At 58.9% G+C, this 26,342-nt stretch overlaps 1 protein-coding gene across 1 annotated transcript; it reads right to left on the bottom strand.

The window, feature by feature from the left end:
- On the bottom strand, window positions 1-20,779 carry LMTK3 (lemur tyrosine kinase 3). Its single transcript, XM_038528364.1, is given in 16 exon segments — window positions 1-159; window positions 2,575-2,712; window positions 3,106-3,241; window positions 4,370-4,785; window positions 7,428-9,837; window positions 9,839-9,953; window positions 10,537-10,686; window positions 10,847-10,968; window positions 11,048-11,132; window positions 11,600-11,748; window positions 12,047-12,134; window positions 16,011-16,129; window positions 16,603-16,679; window positions 17,200-17,350; window positions 17,605-17,738; window positions 18,645-20,779. Coding segments are annotated over 16 exon segments (4,383 nt in total). The 5' UTR covers window positions 18,721-20,779; the 3' UTR covers window positions 1-142.
- Window positions 20,780-26,342: the final 5,563 nt, after the last annotated feature.

The raw sequence follows: 26,342 nt of genomic DNA, 5'->3' as shown, positions 1-26,342 counted from the left end.
ATGGTGGGGGAGGGGGAGGGCCCAGCCTCAGGAGCCTCCCCAGAGGCGGTGTCTGTGGTGGTGGCAGTGGCTCCGTCGTCCACAGAGGATTCTACTCTCAACCCCTCTTCTGGGGGTGCAGGAGGGTGGGGTCTTCGGGGAGTCAGTTCTCCACGGGGCCTGAGAAGGAGGGAGTGGAGAGAGAAAGTTACTGGGCAGACAGGCTCATGGCTCTGTTTCTCTCTCTCTCTCTCTCTCTCTCTCTCAGAGTGAAAGTGGAGCCCTCACCCAGGCCCACAGGGCCCCAGATAATCTGTTCTGTCCCACTTCTGTCCACACCTACACCATCCCCCCTCACTCACTCCTCTCAGGCCACGCTGTCCTTGTTGTTCCTCCTCGGCTCCAAGCACAGTCCTACCCCAGGGCCTTTGCATGGCAGTTCCAACCACCTGGAATGCCCTTTCCTCATCCCTTCCCCTGTAAGGCAGGCTCCTTCCTCAGAGGTCTTCCCTGGCCCTTCTCAGTCAAGAAGTCAACATTTTACACCCCCACCTCCACCCCCCAGTCACTCTGGTTATTCTCCTTCATGCTTCTCCCCTGAGACAACCCTAGTCATTGTCTGCTAGCTGCCTGTCTGCCTGCCTCTCTAGAGTAAGTTCAGGGAGGATGGCCCTGTGCTTGGTCACTGCAGCATCGCCAGCGTCCAGCACAGGGCCTGAAAGCGCCCTCCCACCAAACTGCCCCATGACCCCTCCTATCCCAGTGGAACGAAAGCCCCCACCCATTCCACAGATCCAGAAAACCAAGGTCTGTGGGATGGAGGATCTCACTGCGGGCCACACCCGCCCAGCCGCAGCACGGGTATCTGCGGGCGGAGGGAAGGGATTTGGGGTTTCACAGGACTGGGCCCTCCCTCTCCTCTCCTAGTGAAGTCATCTTGGCACGCTCGCCCTGCTGGCCTCAGCCCTGACTCACCACTTGGCAGTGTCCCCATGTCCTGGAACCCACCCCACGCTGTCCTCATGGAGGCCTCAGAGAAGACCTCTGGGAGGAAGAGACATTTGAGGTGGAACCTGAAGATGTAGCCAAATGAAGAGTCTGCCCTTGGCCCTGTCCTTCCTGCCCTGAACCCTGCCTGTACTCTCCTCTCCCTCCTGGACCCTGGCACCGGCCTCCTGTCCAGCCTCCCAGCCTCCAGTTGGCCCCCACATGGCCCCGGAGGGGATCTTCCTATACCAGCAGCTGGTGCTGTCCTTTCCCTGGTCACAGCTGACATGGCTCCCTAGTGCCCCCAGGACAAAGTCCCTCTCTTCAGCCCACCCACAAGCCCTGCATGGTCCTCCCTACCCCCTCCCCCTGCCCCACTCCCTAAGTAACCCCCAGACACACACGCCTCCCTTCTGTTCCCTGAACTGGCCAAGGTCTCTCCTGCCTCAGGCCCTCGTGCAAGCTGTTCCATCTGCTAGCACACTGTCCCCTTCCCCTTCACCTAGTTAATGACAGTCAATCCTTCGAGTACCTGATGAAGTGGCACTGCCAAACAGACAGACAAAGCCCGCTCCCCTTGCCATTTGCTTCTCCAGCAACCCTGAGTTTGCACTTACTCATTTACTGCCAGACTGTGGGGTCAGTGTCTGCGGGTGGGGTAGGGTAGAGGAAGGCTCGTGGATCTTGCCCCACTCGGAATCCCCTGCGCCCAGCACAGCACCTGGGCTTAACCAACACTCAGTGGCCATCTACTTCCCTAAGTACAGTAAGAGCTACCAGTTAGAGACCACTGCTGCATGCATGTCCAGGCTGGGCTGGGCTGTGTGTATTTGTGTGTGTATAGGATTAAACCATTTAATCCCCTCAAGAATCTTAGGAGTTAGATCTTGTGATCATCACCACTCCACAGATGAGGACACCGAGGCACAGAGAGGCAAAGGGACTTGCCCTGGGTCACACGGCCAAGGAGTGGCAGGGCCAACGACTGGACTCCACCATGATTTGGGGGAGCAGGAATGCGACCCTCCCTGAAAGGGGCAGGTTGCACCTTCCACCTTCTCAGTGCTATGCTCTGGGAACACCTGTGCTCGCCAGCCCCGCGCAAGCTGTGCATCCGGAGGTATTCTCCGGAGCGGCAGCAGGAGGCAGCAGAGAGCCCGGAGCGAGGATTCTATCGGTTCAGATGGGCAAGCACAATGTAGGGCGCATATAAGGACTTGTTACTACTACTAGTAGTACTAGTAGTACTGTTGTTGTGGTTATTGCTAGGAACTCCCTGACCATGTTCCGGTTCAACTAGCCAGCTCTGAGCACACTGGGTTTCCTCTCCCTGACTCTGATCAGCCTGTGCCCCCAAAAGGATGTGCGATCAGGATCTGACAAGTGCCAGGCAAGGGACGGGGCCAAGATGGGCAAGATCCTGAGGGCATCCTCCCGGAAGGGCAAACAGGCTCAGGGAAGGGGCGTGACTGCCCCGGTCTATCTGTGGGGCACTGCCTGGGTTGAGCTGGTTCCCGAGCTGGATGGGGAGAGAAAGGCAAGGAAATTCGGGGATGGGGACGGAGAAAGGCAGAGGCGGGGCAGGCCCGAGGGTCTGAAGCACCGTACCTGCGGGCCGGGCGTCGGGGGCCCGGGCGGGAGGCCCCGGGGTCTCCAGCGCAGGCGAGACGGAGAAGCGGGAGAAGCACAGGGGGGGGCCGGGTGGGGGGAGGAGGGGGAAATCCTCCGCCCATTCGAAACTGCCTCCTAGGGGTGGGGGGTGGTGAGGAAAGAAGAGGGGAGGACGCGGTCAGACCCTCCGGCACTTCTGGAGCCGCTTTTAGCTCTAGACCCTCCTCAGGCACCTAAATCTCGCGGTCTACACCGTGGGCGGCGCCTCAACACCCCGCCCCGTCCATTCAGCCCCGCCCCCAGGCCTGGCCTCACCACTGTCCTCCTCCAGACCCTGCCTCTCTCTTCCCCTCCAGGCCCCGCCCAGACCCCGCCCCCATCGGGCCCCGCCCCTCCTCTCTTCCCCGGCAGGCCCCGCCCCGTCGGGGCCCGCCCCATCTCCTCCCCACCTCCAGACCCTGCCTCTCTCTTCCCGTCCAGACACCTCGCTTCACCTCGGCCCCCTCCAGGCCCCGCTCAGCCCCTTACCAAAGCCGCTGTCGTTGCTGGGAAACCCATCTCCGGGGGTGGCGGGGTGGGGAGGCGTCGGGGGCGCTGGAGGCGTTGACGGGTCCGTGTCCCCCTCGGGGGGGCCCTGGACGCTCAGCTCGTTGGTTGGCGTCTCCTATGGAAGTGGATTAGGGGGCGCACCGTCACATCCCATCCACCGTATTCCCAACGGGCAACACAGCCTGCTAACGTTTCAGGGGCTTCGGGTACCCCAATTTACAATCGCAGTCTCTGAGAAGGCGGTTGGAGCCCCTGATCTGCCTTGGAAACCTCAGGTCATCCCTTAAATCCACCCGAGGCTCCTCCCTCGACCGCGGACTCCCGCCCACAGCTAAGTCCCCCGCCGCAGGAATTCTCTCCTTGCTTCTTTAGGCGACGCTTCCACGGGAGCCCCCAACCCAACAGCATCTCCATAAGCCCCGCCTTGTCTCCATGACCCCTAACTACCGATATCTCGGCCGCAGGCGTCCGAGTTCAGGGCGCGGAACTACGGCCCCGACAGTCCTCCACACCCCCCACCCCATCCTGCGCCTTCGACCCCCCCGCGACCCAGCCCCTGAGCCCTGCCCTCTGAAGTCGCCCCGCTCCAGCCCTCCACCCCCCGCCCCCGTCCGTTTGCTTAGTGGCCCGGGCCAGCCTCATCTCAGGACCTCAGACCGGCGCGCCCCCTCCAGGTCCACCCGGGCCCATCCACACCCGTCTAGCCCCCGTCCGCAAGCATCATCCCGCCCTTTCCTCTCCCTTTTCAACACCATCCTCTCAGCCCTCGTTACTCCTCGCACGATCCCCAACCCACGCTCTGGGTCCCGCCGCAGTTCATGAGCTCTGTCTCTCTCTGAACCCGCTTCTGAACTTAGTATCGGAACCCCAAGCCGCGTCTCTTCAGCCCTACCTGCAGCCTCGCCAAGGCCCGCCCTAGCGGGTCAAATCCGCTGCCTCCCGAGCGCTGGAGCGCGGGTGGGCGGACCCCGCCCCAAACCACGCCCCAATTCTCTCAGCACCTTCTCCCCAGCCTCTCCGGGCTCCGCCCTCACTAGCAGGTATCTCCCTCCCACCCCTAACCTTCCAGCACCCTCCCCACAGGCCGCACCCTCCCCCTCACTCCAGGCCCCAAGTCCGGTCCAGTCCCCCCGCCACACTCCCCCACGCTCCCCCACCGCCCCCCGCCCCGGCCCCGGCCTCACCAGGATGGCTCCTCCTCCCCAGGCCCCGCCCCGACCGGCCCCGCCCCGCGGCCGCGCACCTGGTCGAAGAGGTAGACGGTCACGTCCCCGTGGAAGGAGACCATCTTGCGCTTCCTCTCCAGCTCGCTGTCCTCGGGCTCGTCGGCCCCGCGCGGAGACTTGAGCAGCCCCCGCAACGGGCGGGCCGCGTCCGCGTCGGCGCTGCTCACCACGACGGGCACCGGGGCTGCCCGCGCCCTCCCGGGGCCCCGCGGCCCCGCCGCCGCGCCCGACGCTGATGCCTCCTCGTCCTCCTCCTCGTCCTCGTCCTCGTCCTCCCCGTCCTCCTCCGCTGGCCCCGGCGCCCCCGCCCCGCCGGCCTCCCCGCCAGCCGCCCCGGCGTCCGCGCCCTCCCACGGGGGTCGCCGCGGGCCCGGCCCCGGGAACGGCGTGAGCGTGAGCGGCGGCAGCGCCAGAGAGAGCCGCGAGAGCTTGGCTGCGAGGGGAGAGACCCGGTGAGCCCCTGCTCCCGGGGAAACTGAGGCATGCCCTCCTGCCCCGCTGTGTGTCCTCAGGTCATCTCAGGCCACAGTATGGGCCTCAGTTTCCCCTCTTGTGAACCCAAGGGCTGCTCCGGGGCCTTTCTCCACGCAGAGTAGGAGTGATCTTCCCCCTACACCAGGGGTTAACCCTCTCCACGACTCCCCAGAGTCCACATCACAAAGCCCCAACTTTTCTCTGCCACCCACCAGGCCCGAGTGCCCTGACCCTGCTGACCTCTCCAGGCTCTGTTCCCCAACTCATTCTGACTTGACCTCCAGCCAGTCACTTGGGCCACCTCCCTGTGCCTCCCACCTCTGAGCCTTTGCTTAGGCTGTTCCTTCTGCCTGGAACTTCCTTTCCTAATTCAAGTCCTATTCACCCCCTTCCTCTGTCTGGGCTTTCCAGCCTTCAGGGGCCTCCCAGAAGGTCACCCGCTCTGCACCCCACAGCACCAAGCACCGCTCCTTCCAAGCAGCTGATCTCAGTGTGTAACTGTCCTTCTGTGGCAACGTGATTCGTGTTTGCGTTGCCACAGAGCAGACTTGACTTGGGCTCCTGCTGGCTGCATCCCCAGCACGTAGAAGTACTCAGGCAATAATCGTGGGATTAATGAATGAATGTTCCCTGCTATGTGATGTTGACCAAGGTCCTCTCCCTCTCTGGCCCTCAACTGCCAGATAAAATTGGGGCGTCAAACCATCTCCAGGGTTAGACGCCCCAAAGCCTCTCTGATCTCAGCTTGCCGGAAGGTAAGGACTCCAGGTCCCTGGAGGAGTAAACCTGGCTTCAAATCCCAAGCCTACCCTGCTGGCTTGCTGTGTGCCCAGGGGCAAGTAAATCCACCTCTTTGTGTCTCTGTCTCCTCACTAGTAGATTAAGAGGGGCCACTCATCCCTCCATTAATGTATAAGAAAATGGTTGTGACAGGGCCCTGTGGGGAACAACGGTGGGGATGACAGGAGGGTCAGGGCAGAGCGGGGAGAAAGACTGGATGTGGATCGGGTCACTCTCCTCCCTTCATTCACTCCATTCCAGCTTCACTGGCCTTCTGCTGTTCCCCGAGCATGCCAAGATAGTGCCCATCTCAGCGCCCTCCACCCGAAACACCCTTCCCCCAGATATCCACCCAGCTTACTTCCTTCACATCTGCTCAAAAGTCACCTCCTTGAGGCCTTCCTTGACCATCCATCTCAGGGCGAAGGGGTTGGGGGCTGTGAGGGAGCTCTCAAGGAGCTCTCAGGAAGGACAGGGTGATAGCCTTTGGAAATCAGGAAGGCTTCCCAGGGAAGGGGAAATTTGAGTGGGGTCTTGAAGGATGAATAGGAGTTCATGCATTTTTTTTTTTTTAAAGCAGGCTATTCCCAGCATCTTCCCACCCAACCACATCCTCCCCGCCTCCCCCCACAATCCTCCGAGGCATCTTAGCTGCTCATCCCCTGACATTTTCACGCTGTCTGGGGCCTTCCCTGACACAGCTGGTTGCAAATTCCCCACATCAATCTCAAGGAAGTGATAGTGTCCTAATACCATGGACTGTAAGGATGGAAAATTCTGTGCCCAGCCCCATTCCTGACATCTCCCTCCTGAGCTGCAGGCTTCTCTGGCAAACAGAGATGATAACCTTTTCCTCAATGGGGGCTGTGAGATTGCCAATAAAAACCAGGGCCCAGTCCTTTATAACTTTCATACCACTACTTAAGGCCTCTGGGTGATTCTGGTGGAGCCACAGTGCCTGTGTCCCCATCTGAACAGGGGCCATTTAGCTTTTCTCTTAAGTCTACCCCCCCTCTGTGACAACACACTTTCTGTGTTCCTACCAAAACTCAGTTTCAGAAGACATTTCTACAGTTTTCAGGTCACTGCTACCATCGTTGGCGGGGGTGGGGGTGGGGTGTCTGAAGCTCCCCAGATCCCAGTTTGGGGCAGCCCAGGGCCTGGCACACAGGAGGCCTGGCACACTGCATGGATGCCTCCACTTGTTGGCAAGTTTAAACCAGAGATCACACGCTGGCCGCCCAGCCCACAGAGAAGGTCCGTGTGAATCGGCTTCAGCCATTAAAACACGCAGAACTCTGGTTTAAAAGGGAAAAGCAGCACATCTGGCAACGCCAGGTGGGCAGTCCTGACTGGGGCTGCATTTCCTTCCCCAACTCCCACCCAGCCACTCCCAGACGACGTCATTCATTTCCCAATACTATCTGGCCCCCGTGGTCCTCTGAGTTTGAGACCCGGGGTCTAATGGAATTGGGATCAAAGCAGGCGCTCGGGTGTGCCAGGCTGCGCTAGAGGCTTCAGAAGTCCTAACCTTCTCAAGCCTCTCTGCCCTATTAGGCAGGTGCTATCCTCATCATCCATTTTTGGCGGGAAACCGAGGCACAGATATGCAAGGTCACTTGTCCAGGGCCACAGGGCTAGAGAGGGGGCAGAGCCAGGATCTGAGCCCAGGCGGTGGGGCTCCAGGGTCTGTGCTCACTATTGCCAGCCTGACCCGTCTGCTCCCTGGAAGCCTGAGACTCTCAGCTCAACTGTACGTCTCGGAAGGAGCCAGGCCTTGGCCCCCAACCTCGCTCCCCTTGCTCCCAACAGCCTCCTCACCTTTGATCTGCTCGCTGTTCCCCTGAGGAGGTCCCAAGTCCAAGAACAGTCGTGGCATCTCGGGGCCCTTCCTCTCGGGTTGGGGGGGGTCCCCGTCTGTGCTGGGTGCTGTGTCTCCGCCGGCCCTGCTGTCTGGGGCCCCGGGCTCTCCCTCGGATGCCACCTCCGGCCTGGCTCTCTGGGGCGCTGGCTCCGGCCTCCTCGGCTGTGCCTCCGGTGGTGGCGGCGGTGGCGGTGGCGGCTGTGGCCTCGTGTTGTCTGCCCATCCGGCCTTTGCGTCCACGCCGCTTCCGAGGCCGCCGCCGGGGGCCATCCCCGTGCCCACTGGGGCTCGGCCCCCACTCCCGAGGTCCGGCCTCCCAACCCCGGGGGCTCTCGGTGCCCCCCCAGTCTCGGGGGCTCTCCTCTCGGTCCCGGGCTCCAGCACCCCGCTCTTGGGGGCTGGGCCAGTGGGGCCAGGGACTGTCTCCCCGCCGTTCCGGGACAAGGCCACTGCGCCGGGCTCGGGGGCTCTCTCCAGCAAGGTCTCTGGGGCTGGCACCCCACTCTCGGGTGCCTTCTCCCAGGGCCCTGGGGCTCTCCGAGGCCCAGTCTCCGGCAGCCTCTCCGTGTTCCTGGGGGGTCTCAGGCCCCCATCCTCTGACACCTTCTTCTCGATCTTTGAGGCTGTCAGTCCCCCATTCACCAGCACTTTCTCTTCTCTCTCGGGGGACCTCAGCTCCCCATTCTCCAACACTTTCTCCTCCCTCCTTGGGGGTGTCACCTCCCCATTCTCCAGCACTTTCTCCGGCACTTTCTCTTCTCTCTCGGGAGTCCCGGGGGCCCCATTCTCCGCCACCTTCTCCTCGATGATGTCCGGGGCTCTCTGGCCCCCGTTCTGCACCGTCACCCCGTTCATGGGGAGGCTCGGCTCCTCGTTCGGGCTTGGGGCTTTCTTCCCGCTGCCCAGGACTGTGGGGTCCCTGCTCGGGCCCTGGACTTTCTCTCTGTTCCCGGGGCCTCTCCCCACCTTCCTGGGTCCCGTCTCTCGGGGGTTTGCCCCCTTCTCCCCCAGGAGGTTCCTTGTCACGTCCTCCCGCAGGGACATCAGGAGCTGCTCGGTGCTCACTTGAACTACAAAGGTCGGCTTCTCCCGGGTCCCCGGCAGTGGGTGGGGACCCGGGTCTGGGGGTGGCCGGGGCGCTCCCGGGTCGGGGGGCTCGGGGGGAGCCCGCGGTCGAGGGACCCCTTCCTCCTCGGCTGCCCCCCCGCCGGGGAAGGCTCCCTCGGGGGAAAAAGGGGTCTCGGTCTCGTAGCCGCTGTCCCCCGGCTTGGGGCCCGGAGATGACAGGCCGGAGCCGGGACTGGCCACGGCCGAGGGAGGGTCGGGGGACACGGCTGGGTCCGCAGGGGCCCGGGGAGGTGGCGGCGGGGGGGGGGGAGCGGGAGGTGGCCCCCGCCCGGGGTACTGGGGCGCCGCCGCCCCCATGAGGGGGTCCAGAAATTCGGGGGGGGCCGAGGCGGGGGGGGCCAGGGGCAGGTCGGCTAGGGAGCCCCGCTCTGCCCGCAGGGACGAGTCGTCCTCGGGGGGATGCGGGCAGCCAAGAGCGGGGTGGCCCCCCCAGCCAGCCACGGCGTCCCCCCGCTCCAGGGGCAGACAGGAGCAGGCCCCCTCCCGGCTGCACAGGGGACAGGGCAGCGGGCCCCGGCGGCTGGGGCCACCCCCGAGGCTGCTGCTGTCCTCCCCCGGGGAGCTGCCCTCCTCCTCCTCCTCCTCCTCCTCTGCCCACGGGGCAGTACCCCGCTCCCCCAGCACCTCGGCGGGGTCTCCCGCCAGGGTCTCCCCGGCACCTCGGCCCTCGGGGTCCCAGCCGCTCAGGAGGAAGCTGCCTGATGCCGAGGACTGGGTGGGGAAGGGCCGGGCCGCAGGGAAGAGGGGGGAGGCCCAGGTCTCGGACACCAGCTGGGGCACCTCGGAAGGGGCCTGGGAGGCCTGGGGGGCAGGCACTCCTGGGTCCAGGGGGTCCCAGTCATTGGGGAAGAGGGGCTCAGGCGGGGAGCCGTGCTCCTCAAGGCGGATGTAGTACTCGCTGCTCACGGAGGGGCTGCGGGCGCTGATGACGGGCAGCACGCTGGGCGTGGACAGCGCCTCGTAGAAAGGGTTGGATGGGTTGGCATGGGGGGCCGGGGGCGCAGACGCCGGCTGCCAGGGGGGCGCTCCCCCACCGCGGCCAGCTCCCCGGCGTGCCTTCTCCCACAGGCATTCGAGGTTGAGGCCGCGGCTGCTCTCAGTAACCGTGAGCACATCATCAGGGTCAGCCCCGGGAAAGCCATCCAGGAGGGGGAATGGTGAGGAGAGGGTGCCTGGGCGGGGCGCGCTGTGCTGCGGGGGCCAGGGCCAGGGGAAGGGACCGTCTCGGGGTGGGGGGGGGTGGGGGCGGGGGCCGTGGGGGTCGCTCAGAGAGCAGGTAGGTGAGCTGCAGTTGGAGATCGGAAGCCGAAGGGCGCTGGGCGGGTGGCCGCCAGCAGGACTGCAGGATATCGTACCTGGGGGACAGGGAGGAGGCACAGGTGAGAACAGAAGAGTCCCTGTGTGTGTGTGGGTATGTGTATGCACACGTGTGTGGAGGGGTCACTGGGGTCAGGGGAGACCCAGAGAGGGAAGAGGACTGATATCTCAAGGGAGGCAGACAGAGACCCAGAGAGATGAGGACAGAGCCCCAGGTTTGTGTGTGACAGAGATGCGGCAGCGGGAGGGGGGGTGGTGAAAAACGGGGGACAGCAGGGCAGATGTAAGGGGATGATGGTTAGGTGGTCTTCCTCTCTGGGCTGTTTGCTCTGGAATCAGAGATAAGCAAGCAGCAGGGGTTTTGCTGGAGTGGAGAGACTAGGGTTCTCGAACCAGCGCTGAAGCTCCCCAACTGTTTCACCCCTTCCAAGCAGCAAAAGGAGTGGGGACATGCGCGCTCCACTCTAGGGATTGTGGCGAGTGCTGAGTGAGATTGTGGGTGGTGTGCCAAGAGGTGAGGGACTTTGGGACATCCTGGGATGGGATGGGATGGGATGGGATGGGATGGGATGGGATGGGAAGGTCAGGGGTCAGGGGTCAGGGGTCAGGCTCTGCCCTCACCAGTAGTCGGCATAGGGCAGCTTGAGCCTCGGCCGGGCCAGCTTGACATGCTGCTGGCGGACCACGAAGGCGAGGACCTCCTCGTCTGACAGGTGGCGGTAGGGCTGAGCCCCAAACTCAAAGAGCTCCCACAGGGTCACCCCCAGGGACCTGCGGGGAGCAGAGGGAGAAGAGAGGTACCTGAGAACCCTGCCCTGCCCCGCCTGGGGGCCTCTCTTCCAGCCTCTGTTTCCGCAGCCGGAACCGTGACCCCTCTTCCACCTTCCTCGCCGCCCCGGCCCCGCGCAGCCCGCAGTGGGGGCCCCCTCACCAGATGTTGCTCTCGCGGCTCTGGTCCACCACCATGAAGGTCCCGTGCAGCTCCCCGAGGAGCTCGGGCGCCGCCCAGCGCAGCGGGATCCACAGGCGCTCGGGGGTCAGGTAGTAGTCCTCCTGGGGGGCGCGCCGGAGCGGGGTCAGGCGGGTGGGGGCCCTCCCCCCGCCCCCCGCCCTGATGGAGGGCGGCCCCCACCTTGTAGTTGCTGTGGGCCAGCCCGTAGTCTCCGATGCGCACGGTGAGGTCGGAGGTCAGCAGGCAGTTGCGCAGGGCCAGGTCGCTGGGGGCGCGGCAAGGACGTGAGGTAGGAGGGGGCAGCGGGGCGGGGGGAGGGGGGGGAATAGCTGCCAGCCCCGCCCACCGCCCCCGCCCCGCCCCTCTCCCTTCTTGCCATTACTCCTCTTCCCCTGCCCTGATTCCTCCGCCTCCCCAAACCTCCTCCTCTCCTGACTCCTCCCTCTCCTCTGTGACCCCTCCCTCTCCCCTTCTGACCCTTCCCCGCCAAGGCTCCTCCCTCTCTCCCCTGTGACTCCTCCCCTCCCGATCCCACTCCCTCTCCTGACTCCTCCCTCTCCTCTTCCGACCCCTCTCCTCCGGGGCTCCTCCCCTCCCGACTCCGCCGGCTGCTCGTGCTTTCTCCCCAGGGTTGCGCCCCTTCCCTGTGGCCCCACCTCCCACCCCCATAGCCTCGACCCCTCCCTAAGTAGTGCCTCCACCACCCTCTTCCCCGTGGCTCGCGAGAGCCACCTGTGCACGTAGTTGTGGGAGTGGAGATGTGCCAGCCCGCGGGCGATCTCCAGGCCCATCCTCTGCAGTGTCCGCAGGTCTCGAGGGGGCAGCTCAGGGGATAGGCCCTCAGGGGGTCGCTGGGCCCGGAGGTAACGTTTCAGGTCCCCCTGGAAGGAAGGAGGGGTGGGGTCAGGAACCCACACATCCAGCCTGTCTGAGGCGGGGATGGGGGGCGGCCTCTGCACTCAGTGGGCAGCTCCCCTGAGCCTCAGTTTCCCCTGCTGCTTAGAGGGGCCTAACCACAGAACGCCCCTCGCATGAGTGAGGGCCCATCTACGGCAAGCGCTCAGGAAAGGTCAGCGCACGTCCCGCGTGTTATTGCCAAAGATTCCGGGGACCCTAGGCTTGCTGGCAGCCCCGCAGCCCGTCCAGCCTCCACCCTGCCCTCCCTCCGCAGACCCTCACCAGTTGACAGAACTCCATAATCAGCAGAAAGGGCAGTGTCTCCACACAGACGCCCAGGCACTGGAGGACGTTGGGGTGCTGCAGGCTCCTGGGACCAGAGTGGGGAGGCGGCAGGGTCAGGAAGCAGCCGCTTTCAGCCCACCACAGACCTTTGTCCCACGCACCCCAGCCTCCAATATGTTGCTCCCACCTCTTTGGTCTCGGTCTCTTCCGCCTCCAGTCTACTGGCCGCACCCCCACACTCAGGCCCCCTCAACACGCACCCTCCCTCCCTCCCCCCCATCTGGAAGGGGGTCAGCCCCACTATCCTCCAGTACCTGGGGGTCCTTGCCCTCCTTCCTCTCCACCTCACCTCTGCTCAGCCCCTTCCCTCCCCACAGCCTGACTGGAGCCTCCTCCTCACCTCCTGGACTCTCTTCTCAGCCTCCTCCCCGCCTCCCTGCCTCTGACCTCTCCCTTGTAGTCTGTCTCTGACATGCCACTCGCCTGCTCACAGCCCTTTGTGGCTCCCCCGCACCGCACCGGGGGACAGAGCAAGGCTCGCTGCTGAGTCTTTCCTGCCTTTCCCCACCATGGCTTCTCGCCGCCTGCCCTGCACATCTCCCCAGACACACAGGCACCCACTTAGGCTCCAGGCCTTTGCACTTACACTTCACTCTGTTAGGAGCCCTCCGCTCAGCAGAGTTTTCCTCATCCCTCGGGCCTCAGCTTCAACATCATTTCCCAAAGAAACATCACTGCCCCAAGCCCCCTCCTTTAGCCTCACACTGTGGGTAATAGTCAGGCTGGAGGGCCAGCAGGAAGGTTGAATCCTGAGTCCACCTTTTTTTTTTTTTCTTAGTATATGTGCTGCCGAAGCGAGCACTTTTTTTTTTTTCTTAAAGTCATCTCTACCTCCAGTGTGAGGTTAGAACTCACAACCCCAAAATCAAGAGTCACACACTCTGGGGCACCTGAGTGGCTCAGTGGGTTAAGCACTTGACTCTTGATTTCAGCGATCAAGTGGCAATCTTAGGGGCACAGGATGGAGGCCCAGGTCAGAGCTCCATGCTGGGCATGGAGGGTGCTTGGGGTTCTCTCTGTCTCCCTCCACCCCTCCCCGCTCATATGCCCCCTCTCTATATATAATAAATAAATCTTAGAGGCGCCTGGATGGTTCAGGAGATGAGCATCTGCCTTTGGCTCAGGTTGTGATCCCGGAGGCCTGGGATTGAGTCCCACATCAGGTTCCCTGAGTCCCACATTAGGCTCCCAATAGGGGGCCCGCTTCTCCCTCTCCTATATCTCCGCTTCTCTCTCTGTGTCAATAATAAATAAATAAATAAATAAATAAATAAATAAATAAATAAATCTATCTAAAAAAAAAAAAAGAGTCACATGCTTCACTGACTGAGCCAGCTGGATGCCCCCTGAGCCGCACCTTTGCCAGGTGTGAAACCCCAGAGAAATCATTTCACCTCTTCCTGCCTCAATTTTCCTCAGCTGTAAACTGGGGACAGCCACAGTCACCCCACAGCCAGTTGCAGAGAGGAATTTAATGAGACCAGAGAAGAGCCAGCACATAGTGGAAGATCCTCACTATTATTACAGCTTTTATGTGAACATGTTAACATATTGTTTGATTTTCATATCGCCCCACATTCTCCTGCCTTCCCATCTTTGCAGCTGCTCTTCCCTCTGCCTGGAACATGCTTCCCACAATGCTTGCGTGCCAGATCCCTCCCAGTCCACCTCACCTCCCCCCATGATGATCCATAGCTCCCCTCTCTGTCACGTGCTGCCTCACTTCCTCATGGCACCTGCCAGTCTCTGACATTTTCTTCCTTAAATTTCTTTCCTGGTTTATTGCCTGTCTCCTCCACTAGGGGGGGAGCCCCACTAGGACAAGAATTTGGGGCTTTCTGTTCAGGTGCCATGTCCCCGGTGCCTAGACAGGTGCTCAATGAAAATATGCGCCATGAAAGACTTTACCCCGATACGAGGCCTGGGGTCTGTAGGAGAATTAAAACATTCCAGACTGGGACACCTGGGTGGCTCAGCGGTAGAGCATCTGCCTTTGACTCAGGGCCTGACGCCAGGGTTTGGGACCAAGTCCCACATCGGGCTCCTGCAGAGAGCCTGCTTCTCCCTCTGTCTATGTCTCTGCCTCTCTCTTTCTCTCTGTCTCTCATGAATGAATAAATAAAATCTTAAAAAAAAATTCCAGGCTTGTACCCAGGGCCTGGCTCAGAGGTAAGTGTGCAGTGAGTTATTTTCCCACTGGGGTCTGGCAGGAGGCAGGGGCTACTCGTGTGCTGTAGGGCCAGCGCCCAGGCTCACTGCCTGTGTCCAACCTTCTCCCCTTGGGACAACAGTGCCTCCAACTCCTGCCTGGTCGAGGAATCACAAGACAATGTGGTCATAAACCACTGGGCTGTACTGGGGCCTTGCAAAACAGCTGGAGCTCTGAGTGTGGGCTTTAGGATGGGGGATACCAAAGATTGCTTGGATGCACCCCATACCTACCAATCTGAGCCAAGGTTGGCCGCTTCTGCTATCAAACCCTCCCAGAACCTTGCTGGGCAGGATGATGTTCCCCCATTTAATCCAGAGGAAACAGAGGCTCAGAGACATAAAGCAATTCACCTAGGGTCACACAGCTGGTAACCGTGGCAGAGTGGGGACTTGAGCCCAGGTTTCTGGCTCGCTCAGCAAACGTCTGCAAAGGGCAGACCCCCAAGCTGCCAGTGTGGTCCTGCGCTCTCCGAGAGAACTTTCTGTGAGAATTTCTGTGGGAATGTTCTAGATCTGAGCTGTCTAACATGGGAGCCACTGGCCATCTGTGGCTACTAAGCAATTGAAATGTGGTGCATGTAGCTGAGGCAATGAATTTTTCATTTGATTTCACTTTACTTAACATAAATTTAAATAGCCATATGTGGCTAGTGGTTGCCAGGATGGGTCTAGGGAGAGGCAGGCAAATAAGCAAGTAAACAGATGAAATATGTGTTATGAAGAAAATGCACGAATTGGTGTGATGGAGCCTCCCAGGGCCCTCCTTACGTGGAGTGTGTGTGTGTGTGTGTGTGTGTGTGTGTGTGTGTGTTGGTAAGGGAAGGCCTTTCTGACCAGAGACCTGAGGAGGGGAAGGGAGCCCACTGTCTGGAGCCAGGGGTGGATGAGCCAGGAATATTCTAGGTAGAAGGAACAGTAAGGACAAAGGTCCTGAGGCAGGAAAGAGACTGTTATGGGAAATCAGCGAAGAGGCCAGGATGGCTAGGCCAAGGAGCCCAGTGGCAGGAAAGGAACAGAGCCAGGCCTTGCAGGGAGTGTGGGCTATACAGAGGAGTGGAACTTTGTCCTGCTGGCAACAGGGAGCCATGGGAGGCTTTAGAGCATGAGGGTAATCAAGTCCAGTGTCTGTATCTCTCAGGGTATACCCACTTTTAAAATCATTTGAAAAAGGTTCTCCGTATACAGATCCTTTCCACGACAGGGCAACTACTACCTCAGGAGGCGTTTATGTAGCAAGTGTTTACCTAGTTCTTGCCTAGAAGTCCTTAGAGCAGAGGGGAGACCAAGCAGGGGAGGGACAGGGTCCTGCCTTCCCAGACCTAACAGCCCAGTAGGATGTTTGGGCTTCCCGGACTCACTTCCTAGATGAAGATTCTGAGGTTCAGGGTGAAGAGGGGCAGGCCTCTAGCTCAGCTTCTGTGCCCTTCCCATCACCCTTGTCACACTGTGCCCCTCATTTCATGTCCCTGGCTCACGGTACTGAGGAGGAACCCAAGGCTTGAGGCTCAGAGAGGCAAATTCTGTCCGCCAAGTCACACAGCCAGGAAGAAGTAGATCCAGGATTCAAACCAGGTTTAACTCCACGCTCTACTCCTCCCACTCCCCCCACTCCCAAATGTCACCTCCCTGAGGTGCAAACCTCCCATCTTTGGGCCTCCACGGCCCTCATCTGCTGAGAAGCCCCCCATACCTGTAGGGCTGAGCTTCTGAGATGAACTTGCGCTGCTCCAGGGGCCCCGCGCTGGCTCGGAGCTCCTTCACCACCACCTGGGCTGGGGTGTAGTCGGAGAATATCTCTCCCAGGATCACCTGGTCAAGGGGGAACCGGAAAGTCAGAGCCTGCAGTTTCCCCAGCCCAGGCCCCAGGACCACCTCCACCCCACTGCGTGGCTTCAACTCCCCCCACTTCTTGCCAGCCTCTCCCTCCAGATCCCACCACCCTTGTCACCCCCCCTCCCCCATCAGACGCAGAGTGAGAGACTCACGGGCCCCGAGTCCGATGGATGCAGGGACGGATGGAAGGATGGACAGACGGACGCGTGGAGAGCCAGGTGGCGAGGCAGAGTGGTCAATGGAGTGAGGAGGGAGGCGCTGACTGACAGATGTAGGGGGGTTGGGGTAGGTGGGAGTAGGTGAGGGGCGGACAGAGGTGAGGGCGCTGGGGGGCTGAAGGGCAGGGGACAGATGAGAAGTGGTGGGAGCAGGGAGGGGATGGACACAGAACAGGAGCACAGCCCTGGATTGTATGGATCCCCCTCCCTCCCAGCCCCAGCCCCACTCACCTTCCCAAACCAGCCACTCCCAATCTCTTGTAAGTAGCTGAGATGCTGGCGGCTAAGGCCCAGGGGGGTGGTCATATCTAGGAGGAGGTGGAGGAGGGCAAAAAGGGGAGGTCCCTTAGCCTCTCTTCCCCTCCCAAGTGCCACTGACACCCCCAAACCGCCCCCCCCTGCCAATTCAGTGGCACCTGGGGGGGGGGTCAAAGCAGATACCAGTCTCTTTTCATTGGCTGCCCCCAAATTCCCTGATGGATCTCAGCCTCCTCATTGGCTGCCCTCAAGTTCCCAGCATCCAACCCATCCTTCCCTTTGGCGTTTCAAGATCCTGTGACCTGACTTCAGCCTGCCATTGGCTGCCTCTGAGACTGAGATCTAGGCTGACCTCACCACTCACTACCCCATAGGAATCCCCCAGTCTGGCTGTGGATTAAGCAGTGGCTTTCCTGGAGATGATCTCTGACTCCCTTTTGGCCGCCTCCAGGATTCTGTGGCTCCCACCTCTGCCTTTCCCCTTGGCTGCGGGGGACCTCAGCTCCCTGGCCCCCCGAGGGAAGACTCTCCCGTGGGGGCGTGGGATCCTAGTCTAGGCGTGGAGAGTACCTGAGTGTGAAGGCTGCGGGGCAGGCATCGGCAGGGAGACCTCAGCCAGCGGAAGAATGTAGACATCGGGCAGCGACTGTGAGGAGGAGGTCTCCTCCGCCGGGGGAGTGTACTCCCCGGAGCAATCCTCCCCTTCAGGGTTCTCAAACTCCTGGGGGCCGGGAGAGGTGAGGGGTGGGAGAACACAGTGCTGAGACACGCCATCATCCTTTTCATCCATGTGTCTCCCCGTCTTTCTTATAACTGTTCCCCGATCTGCATCCCAAGACTCCAGATCTTGCCAGAACTTCAGGCCGGAAGGTGCTGCCAGACTTACTGCCCCTCTCCCCCACCAGCTACCTGGGTTGAGGGGCAAAGGAGACTTGTTGGAGTCTTCCTCCCCACCTGAATCCCCATGCACCTCACCTTGAAGCCGACATCACCCCGTTTGCAACACAGACAGGTGAGGAGGAGAAAGATGAAGGCCAGCAGGCCGGAGCAGGAAATGAGGACCACGGCGTAGGGAGGAGCCAGAGGGGCCCGGCCCAGGGCGAATCCATCTGTGGGCACAGGACTGGGCTGGGGTCCCGGCTTCTAGCCCCAAGCTCCCAGACTCCATCCTGGCCCCCACCCCTCCCATCCTGGCCAGGATTGACTACAACTCCCACAATGCCCTGCAACCAGGGTCTCCTTGGCAGAGGAGCCGGATGGCCCAGGGCATTGTGGGAGTTGTAGTTTGAGGCCTTCTCAGGTGGTTGGGTTGGGGGTGGGGTCCCTCCTCTCACCCCAAGCTAGGACCCCCCCCCCATCACCTCACCGCAGGCTTGGATGAATTCCAGTGAGGACTGAGGGAAGGAAGTGTAATAGTGGAGCCTGGTGCTCTCAGAATTTAAAATACGCTCCAACGGGGAGTCTCATTACCCCCTATTTGGGCAAGAGGATGAGCCCCCCAACTGCAGGCGGGGAGAAGATTCCTGCCCCACGCTGGAGCCCTCTAGTTACGGGGGTTGAGGCCTGTCTCTTTTAGGGACTGGTGGAGTACACACACGTCCTCCGTCCCCAGCCCAAGCCCCTGAGAAGGGAACTCCGCAAGCCCTGGGTCTCCCCCAAAGCTGGAGGCAGCCTCCTATGCTGTGTCCCCCTTAGAAATAGTATTCCTCCCCTCTGCCCCCAATTCTCCCAGAGGCCCCATCCTTCCCAGGCTCCCTGCACACACCTGCACGCACACATGCGTGTGCACACACACATGTTGCCCAAACGGACCCCCTCCCCACCCAGCCCCCAGCCTTCCTCCCACAGGCCCTGCTGACAGAGGCACCGTCGCCGCGGCTGCCCGGGCCCTGGCTCCGCTGCGGGGAGACGCGCACGCAGGTGATGGTGGAGCCGGAGCGCCGCGGACCGACCCCCGGGCAGGCCGGGGTGGGGGTGGGGGGCCGCGGGACAGCCGGATGGCCAGACAGACTCACCGGGGTGGGCCGGGGACGCCAGGCAGCCGGAGGCGGAGACGGCCGCGAGGAGGATGAGGGCGCCGGGGGCAGGCATCTTGTCGAGGATGGAAGGGAGGTGGAGGTGGTGGCGGCTGGGGAGGAGGGGGGGGCGGGCCCTCAGCCCCCAGCCATGGGGACCCGCGCGACCCTGGCCTCCCCCCGGCCCAGGAGAGGGGCAGGAGACGCAGGACAGGGGGAGGGAGGGGCTGCTTACTGGCTCAGGTACCCCCCTCCCCCTCTTTGAAGGGACAGACAGATGAAGGGATGGAGAGGCGGACAGAGGAGAGGAGCTGGGGAGCCGGGGTTGCTGGGGTGGGGGGGAGAGGGTAGGATGGGGGGGGAGAATGAGGGCCCCGCCCCCGAGGGCAGCCAGGATTGGGGGAGCAGAGAGCCTGTCAGAGGAAGGGTGGGAGGAGGGAGGATGGAGGGAGGATGGAGCGTCGTCATGGCAACTGGCTCCCCAGTAGCATTGGCTGCCAGGAGGGAGGGGAGGAGGAGGGACAGACAGGGACCAGCAGACCCTTGTGGGGGGGGCACAGGGCCCACAGTGCCTGGCCCGGGCACTACTGTGACACGCCACCAGCACGGACACGTGTGCTCCACGCCAAGATGCAGATGTCAGGCACACGCAGCCCACACATGCCTGACACACGTCGCAGAGACCCTCATAGACAAGCACATCACATACAAAGGTGGACAGCCATCGGCAGACGGGGACACGTACACGTCACACACAAAGACGCAGGGACGACGGGCTGCACTGGGTACGTACAGGCAGGCCGGCCCCCGGCACAGATGCACCCTGTCACACAGGAACAGCAAAGCATCACAAAGACCCACACCTGCCACAAAGTAAAGCCCCGAATACACAGACACCCACCCCACAGACAAAGATTCACGCGGACACCACAGGGACATGCCGAGGCACACAGTCACAACACACAGACATCTCGCACATGGGCAACAAAGGACACTCGCAGACACCAGCATGACATACACGGATACACAGACTCTCACACCACACACATACACACAGACATCACTTTCACAGAGACAGACACACACATGACATGCACTAACATAGATACACCTATCACACGCACGAATATCCACAGACACACAGTGGGTGCATGGAGAGACATGTATGTCACCAACACGAAAACACACACAACACACACATATTCACAGGTACTTAAAGGATACACACGGCTCTCACACCCACCCACGCTTGACTTACCTGAACGCATGGACACATGTCACATACCCAGATTCACATCAACCATCAGAACTGGATACATAGACACAACACATTCAAAGAATTACACATGCATACGAAGCTACACAGATCACAGGCAAAAATACCCATAAGTAACATCATACACGGACACACACAGACACATATCGTTTCTAAGTATACTCAGTCATCTGCATTATACATAAACACAGACACACAACACAGATCCACACATCACATACTTAAACACATGGACAGACCCATTGCAAAGATGCACACATTTCATACAAGGTCACGAAGACACCTTGCCCGTCATTTCCACACATCACATACATAAATACACCCAGGGACACACAACACCTACTGAGATGCAGACATGCACTACACCTACAAACACGCACGCATCACAAATACCCACATTTCCTACGAGGTTACGCAGCCATGACATAGCCAGAGACGCTTGCTTCATACAAAAGATACATAATCATAGTTTACTTTATTTATTTATTCTTCTGAGCATTTACTCTGCGCCGGCAGCGTTCTCGGCGCTTTACACAACAGCCCTCTGAGGCAGGTGCTTTTATCATCCCCATCGTACAGATGAGGAAACTGAGTCAGGCGAGGTGCGGTCACCTGCCCCAAGGCACACAGCAGGGAAGTGGCAGAGCTGGGGACTGGAACTCGGTCCGACAGGGACACAGACAAAACAGACAAGGACGCACACGTCACGTGCCAGGCCGCCGCCGTCGGGGGGTTCGCACCCCACCCCACAGCACCCCGAGCTGCAGACACACCGGAAGCACCGACTCCCACCCTGCGCGCGGACGTCCCCGCGGTCCGTGAGCACCTGCGATGCGTCCCTCCCGCGCGAGGCCAGGCCGGAGCTGCGCAGCCCAGACGCAGCCTCCCAGCGCACCCGCGGCGGCGACCCGGGCCCCCCTCCCCTGCGCGCCAGCCCCGCCCCCGCCCCCCAGCGGGGGTTCCAAGGCTCCCCCCACCCAGGGGCGCGGCAGGGACGCGCGGCTCACGCACCCCGCGGCGCACAGCCCTCCCCATGGGGTGGGGGAGGGGCTGCCTCTCGGGGTCTCGCTGGGGAAACTGAGGCAGGTTCATCGCGCGAGGAGGCGTGGGGGTTAGAGGGCGCCGGGACCACCCCTGCAAGGTGGACTGACCAGGTGCGGGTAGAGAGAAGGAAACTGGGGGCTGGGGAGGGCGCTCTGAAGATGCAATTAACTGCCCCGGCGGCTGAAGGGCACCGAACCTGGCGAGAGCAGGGGCTCATGGGAAGTGTAGTCCCAGCCCTGAGACCTGTGGGAAATGTAGTTCTGTCTCCGCCAGAAGGGCGGCTGGGGTTCATCGCCTCCCGGAGGGGAAGCAGGAGCAGGAGCCGGCGGCCGGCCGCCTGGATCTTTGGGGACAAGGTGGACAGAATTTTTGAGTCCTAGAGAACGGCAGCGACGGGGTTACAGTCCCAACTCTGTCTCCGGCTCACTCTTCGTGTATTCACGCCACAAACGTTTATTCAATGCCTACTATGCACTGAGCCCGGCCCTTGGCCAGAGTTTGGGCTTGTGGGAAGGAATGAGTCAAATCTGTCCTCTGCCCTTCAGAGAGAGGGTCGTCACAGGGGCTTTCAGAAGGTCCCCCAGAGTTTTTCAGACTGTGAGCCATCCTGCGATGTGACATCAAGCTTGTGGCTCATGCCCAGAGTTTTGCTGGGAAATGAAATAGAATAAGCTAGAACATAAGCAGAGTGCCTTGATTGCGTGGGGGAAATATCCATGCATGGGATTTTAATTTCTGACAGGTCTCTTATCCGAAACCCCGGGGTCAGGTGTGTTCTGGATTTGGGAATTTTGAGATTTTGATAAGGCCGTAGAAATATACACCGTATGTTCTGAACAGCCTCAGTGCGGTCTGGGGTAGGGCTGCCATCACTTTAATATTTCCGTGATGAAATCTGTGGACAGCCCCACTGACGGAGAAGTAATTTAAGATCGTGTATCTGTTTAGGTTGAATTCTGTCTCCAAACTAATGATCAAACTTTCTGGTGTGGGAGCTTTACTGATTTCAAAACCATGGATGGCAGGACACTTCCCACTTTGGGAACTACACTTCCCAAAGTGTGGTTCAGAGTTCCCTGGGGGTCCCCAAGAGCCTGTCAGGGAATCCAAGAGCTCAAAATTGTTTTCTTTTTCTTTCTTTTTCTTTTTCTTTTTTTTTTTTACAATTTATTTTTTTAGTAATCTCTACACCCTACATGGGGCTCAAACTCATGACCCCACGATCAAGAGTAGCATGTACCTACTGAGCCAGCCAGGCGCCCCCTAGTATGAAAATTACTTTCATTCTAACACTGACACATTACCTGCCTTTCTCACTCACTCTCCGATGAGTGTACGCTGGATTTTTCCAGAAGCCACACAGCGTGCAGTATCGTGGTAGAATACGTATCACAAGATCACAAGTAGGTACAAGGCACAAATCTTCTGTTGAGCCAAGCATTACAGATATACTTGCAAAATGGTAAAAAACAAACAAACAAAAAACAATGCCACTCTTCTCACTAACTTCATTATTAAAAAATTTTTTTAAGTTTTATTTATTTAAGTAATCACTACAGCTAATGTGGGGCTCGAACTCACAACCCTGGAATCCAGAGTCTCTTGCTCTTCTGAGCCAGCCAGGTGCCTCATTCATTTTGTTTGCTTGTTTGTTTGTCTGGAAAACTTATTATTTTTATTAACGTAGGTTTATATCTTAACACAATGGGTTTATTATTGTCATTTTATTTTTTTTAAGATTTATTTATTTATTCATGAGAGAGAGAGAGAGAGGCAGAGACACAGGCAGAGGGAGAAGCAGGCTCCATGCCGGGAGCCCGATGCAGGACTCGATCCCGGGACCTCAGGGTCACGGCCTGGGCCAAAGGCAGGTGCCAAACCGCTGAGCTACCCAGGGATCCCCCCCTATTATTGTCATTTTAAAATGCGATAATAAATATTGCAAACATTTATCAGTTTTAATTTCTAACATGGTAAATATCAATAGACATAACCCCCAGAAATAATAGCCCTGTGGGGTCCTTCATAATTTTAAGAACGTGAAGGCTTAAGAGCTGCTGCTTTTTGTCTATATGTATGTCCCAGGCACAAGAAAATCATTCATTCATTCATTCATTCACCGTGTCACAGTAAAAACTGAAATACTGTCACTGTCAGGAGAAAGTAACATGAAACTGAAGCCCCGTGGGAGTCAGCCAGAGGAAAGGAGAGGGAACAGTGTGTTTGGACAGAGGGAACTGTGCATGCAGAGAGGAAGGTAGGAGGTGGTTGTTGATGGGGTTGAAGTGAGAATGAGTAGTTAGTTTGCTGTCCTCATGGGCCAGGCACTGATGCTCACCCATCTGCACAGAAACCTGCCTAGGGTGAGGTGGCCACTGGGCAAATGGTCACTCAACTCTAAACTGTGCTAAATGCAGGGAATCTGCTGGCTCAGTGGTTGAGCATCTGCCTTCTGCTCAGGGCGTGATCCTGGGGTCCCAGGATCCAGTCCCTCATCAGGCTCCCGGCAGGGAGCCTGCTTCTCCCTCTGCCTGTGTCTCTGCCTCTCTCTGTGTGTCTCTCATGAATGAATAAATAAAATCTAAAAACAAAAAAAACTGTTAAATGCATCAGGGGAGAGGATGAAGGTGTGTGATTTAGGCTGGGGAAGAGTCAGGGGAGGCTTTTCTAGGAAGGTGATGGTAAAGCCCAGATCTGAGAGGGGGAAGGAAAGAGTTGGGGAGGGAGCAGAGCGAAGAGTACTGGGGCAGAGGTAATAGCACGGGGATGAGGAGGTGGGGGTGGCTGTGAGGCTGGACAGCCCTTGGGGCCTCAAGAAGTGCATAGGAGGCTGGCGTGGCTGGGACTGAATGGGGAGGGAAGTAGGGACAGGAGTAACGTCAGAGAGGTGAACAGGAACCAGTCACTGGGCCAGAGGGTGAGGATTTGGGGTTTATTCTCAGCCAATGGGGAGATTTGGAAGAGTCCTGAGCTGAGGAGGGACAGGATCCGACCTCAGAGCTAACAGGTTCCCTCTGATCAACGGTAGGAGGAAAGAGGAAAGACGAGGAAGGACGAGGTGGGAACTGGAAGCCCAGGGACTTCAGGTGCAGGCGAGAGACAGTGGCAGCCCCAGCCCGCTAACTGGCAGTGGCGCAGAGGGGAACAAGTGGCTGCAGGACAATCACAGGCGTCTGTGAGGACGTGGGGAGGTCGGAGCCCTCACACAGCTGGTGGAAACCATGCAGTCGCTTTAGAGGGTGGTCTGGTGGCGCCTCAACAGTGAATCAGAATTCCTCCGCGGTCCAGCAAGGGCCCTGCTGGGTATCCACCCGCGGGCGGTGACAACACACGTCCACACAAGCACCTGTGCCTGCGTGTTCCCAGCAGCACGATTCGGAGCAGCCTGAACCCAAATGTCCATCAGCTGAGAGGCGGGCGGAGGAAGCTCGGTAGATCCAGACGATGGAGCATCTTCCAGCCACACAAGGGGGTGAATTTGTGATGGGCGCCACTACAGGAAGGAACGTGGAAACCTCTGTGCCCAGTGAAAGAGGCCAGACACCAATGGCCACATCCTGTAGGATTCCATTTATTTTTATTTTTTAAAAAGATTTTATGTATTTATTCGTGAGAGACACAGAGAGAGGCAGAGACACAGGCAGAGGGAGAAGCAGGCTCTCCATGGGGAGGGCAATGTGGGACTTGATCCCAGGACCCCCGGACCACACACCCTGAGCAGAAGGTAGATGCTCAATCACGAGCCACCCAGGCGTCCCAAGGACTTTGATTTGTTCACTGCTATACCCTCAGTGCCTAGCCCAGTGCTGGGTGCAAGAAGATCCTAATACATACTTATTGGATGAATGTCTTTTTTTTTTTTTCGTTTATTTATCTAAGTAATCTCTACACCAACGTGGGACTCGAACTCATGACCCTGAGATCAAGAGTTACATGGTTAAAAAAAAAAAAAAAAAGAGTTACATGGTCTCTAACTGAGCCACCCAGGCACCCTTAGGATTCCATTTAGAGGAAAATGTCCAGAATAGCCAAATCTGATAGAAAGTAAGTTAGGGGTTGCCTTGGGATGAGAGGAACTAAAGGATTTCTCACTGGGGATGGTGAGCGCAAGCTAAAATTGATGGTGGTGATGGTTGCACAACCTGCTGAATCTACTAAAACCCACTGAATTTACTGTGTTTTTTTTTTTTTAAGATTTTATTTATTCATTCATGAGAGACACGGGGAGAGAGAGAGAGAGAGAGAGACGCAGAGACACAGGCAGAGGGAGAAGCAGGCTCCACACAGGTAGCCTGACATGGGACTCGATCCTGGGACTCCAGGATCACGTCCTGGGCCGAAGGCAGATGCTTAACCGCTGAGCCACCCAGAAATCCCCGTGAGCCACCCAGGGATCCCCTGAATTTACTGTTTAAGGGGGCCGATCGTGTGGTGTTGTGAATTCTATCTGCCAGTCGTGTGGTCTGTGAATTCTATCTCAATCCAGCTGTTGAAAAACTGTTTGGGCAGAAGACTGTACCATCTTGGTAATGGTTCCGGCACGGGGCCTGAGGGAGAAGGAAGTGTCTAGATGGCTCAGACAACTGGATAGACGGATGGAGCTTTTGCCGACATCATTGGTACAAAGCACTTCACACATCTCTTGGTTAGTAGGAAGTGCTCACCAAAAGTCAATTATTATTGCTGCAATCATGGAGATCCTGTTGAAACTTGAATCAGATCCCGTCCCTCCTCTGCCCAGGACCCTTCCATGGCTCCCACTCACTCAGAGTAAAAGCAGAGTCTTCACACTGGTCCTCAACTCCCTCCATTCCCTCTGAACCTCAGGTCCTACTCTCTCTGCACATCTCATGTACTCTGGCCAGATGAACTTCCAGGGGCCTCCCATATTCTACGTCAGTCCTACCCCAGGGCCTTTGCACTTGCTGTTCCCTCTTCCCTGCTATCCGCTGGTCTCCTCCTTCACCTCTTTTCAGTTTGTGCTCAAATGTCACCTCCTCAGGAAGCCCTCCCTGACCACCTTATTAATAACTGCATCCTCTTCATCTTATCTGTGGAATCCCTCTTTCTTTCTCCTTCACCATGTGACCCACTAGATCTTTGATTCTTTGCTTTGGTTACTGTCATCTCTCCCAGTAGAGCCCCATGGGGGCAGGGGACCCATCTTTCCTGTTCCCTGCTCTTTTCCTATTGCCTGCTAGAGTTTCTGGTACAATAAATAACTGCCGAAGAAAGAAAAGAATTCGAGGTCATTTCCTGTTGACGCATTTCCTGCTGGATTAAAGCCACGGCCCCTGCCCAGCCACTGGAGAGTCACCCACTCGGTGCTGCGCCAGGGTTTCTGAAAGAGAAGCTTCAGGAGAGGGTGGTATTTGGGC

This window comes from Canis lupus, chromosome 1 (genome assembly GCF_011100685.1).
Source record: "Canis lupus familiaris isolate Mischka breed German Shepherd chromosome 1, alternate assembly UU_Cfam_GSD_1.0, whole genome shotgun sequence".
Taxonomy (NCBI): domain Eukaryota; kingdom Metazoa; phylum Chordata; class Mammalia; order Carnivora; family Canidae; genus Canis; species Canis lupus.
This window is presented reverse-complemented; position numbering and strand designations above follow the sequence as displayed.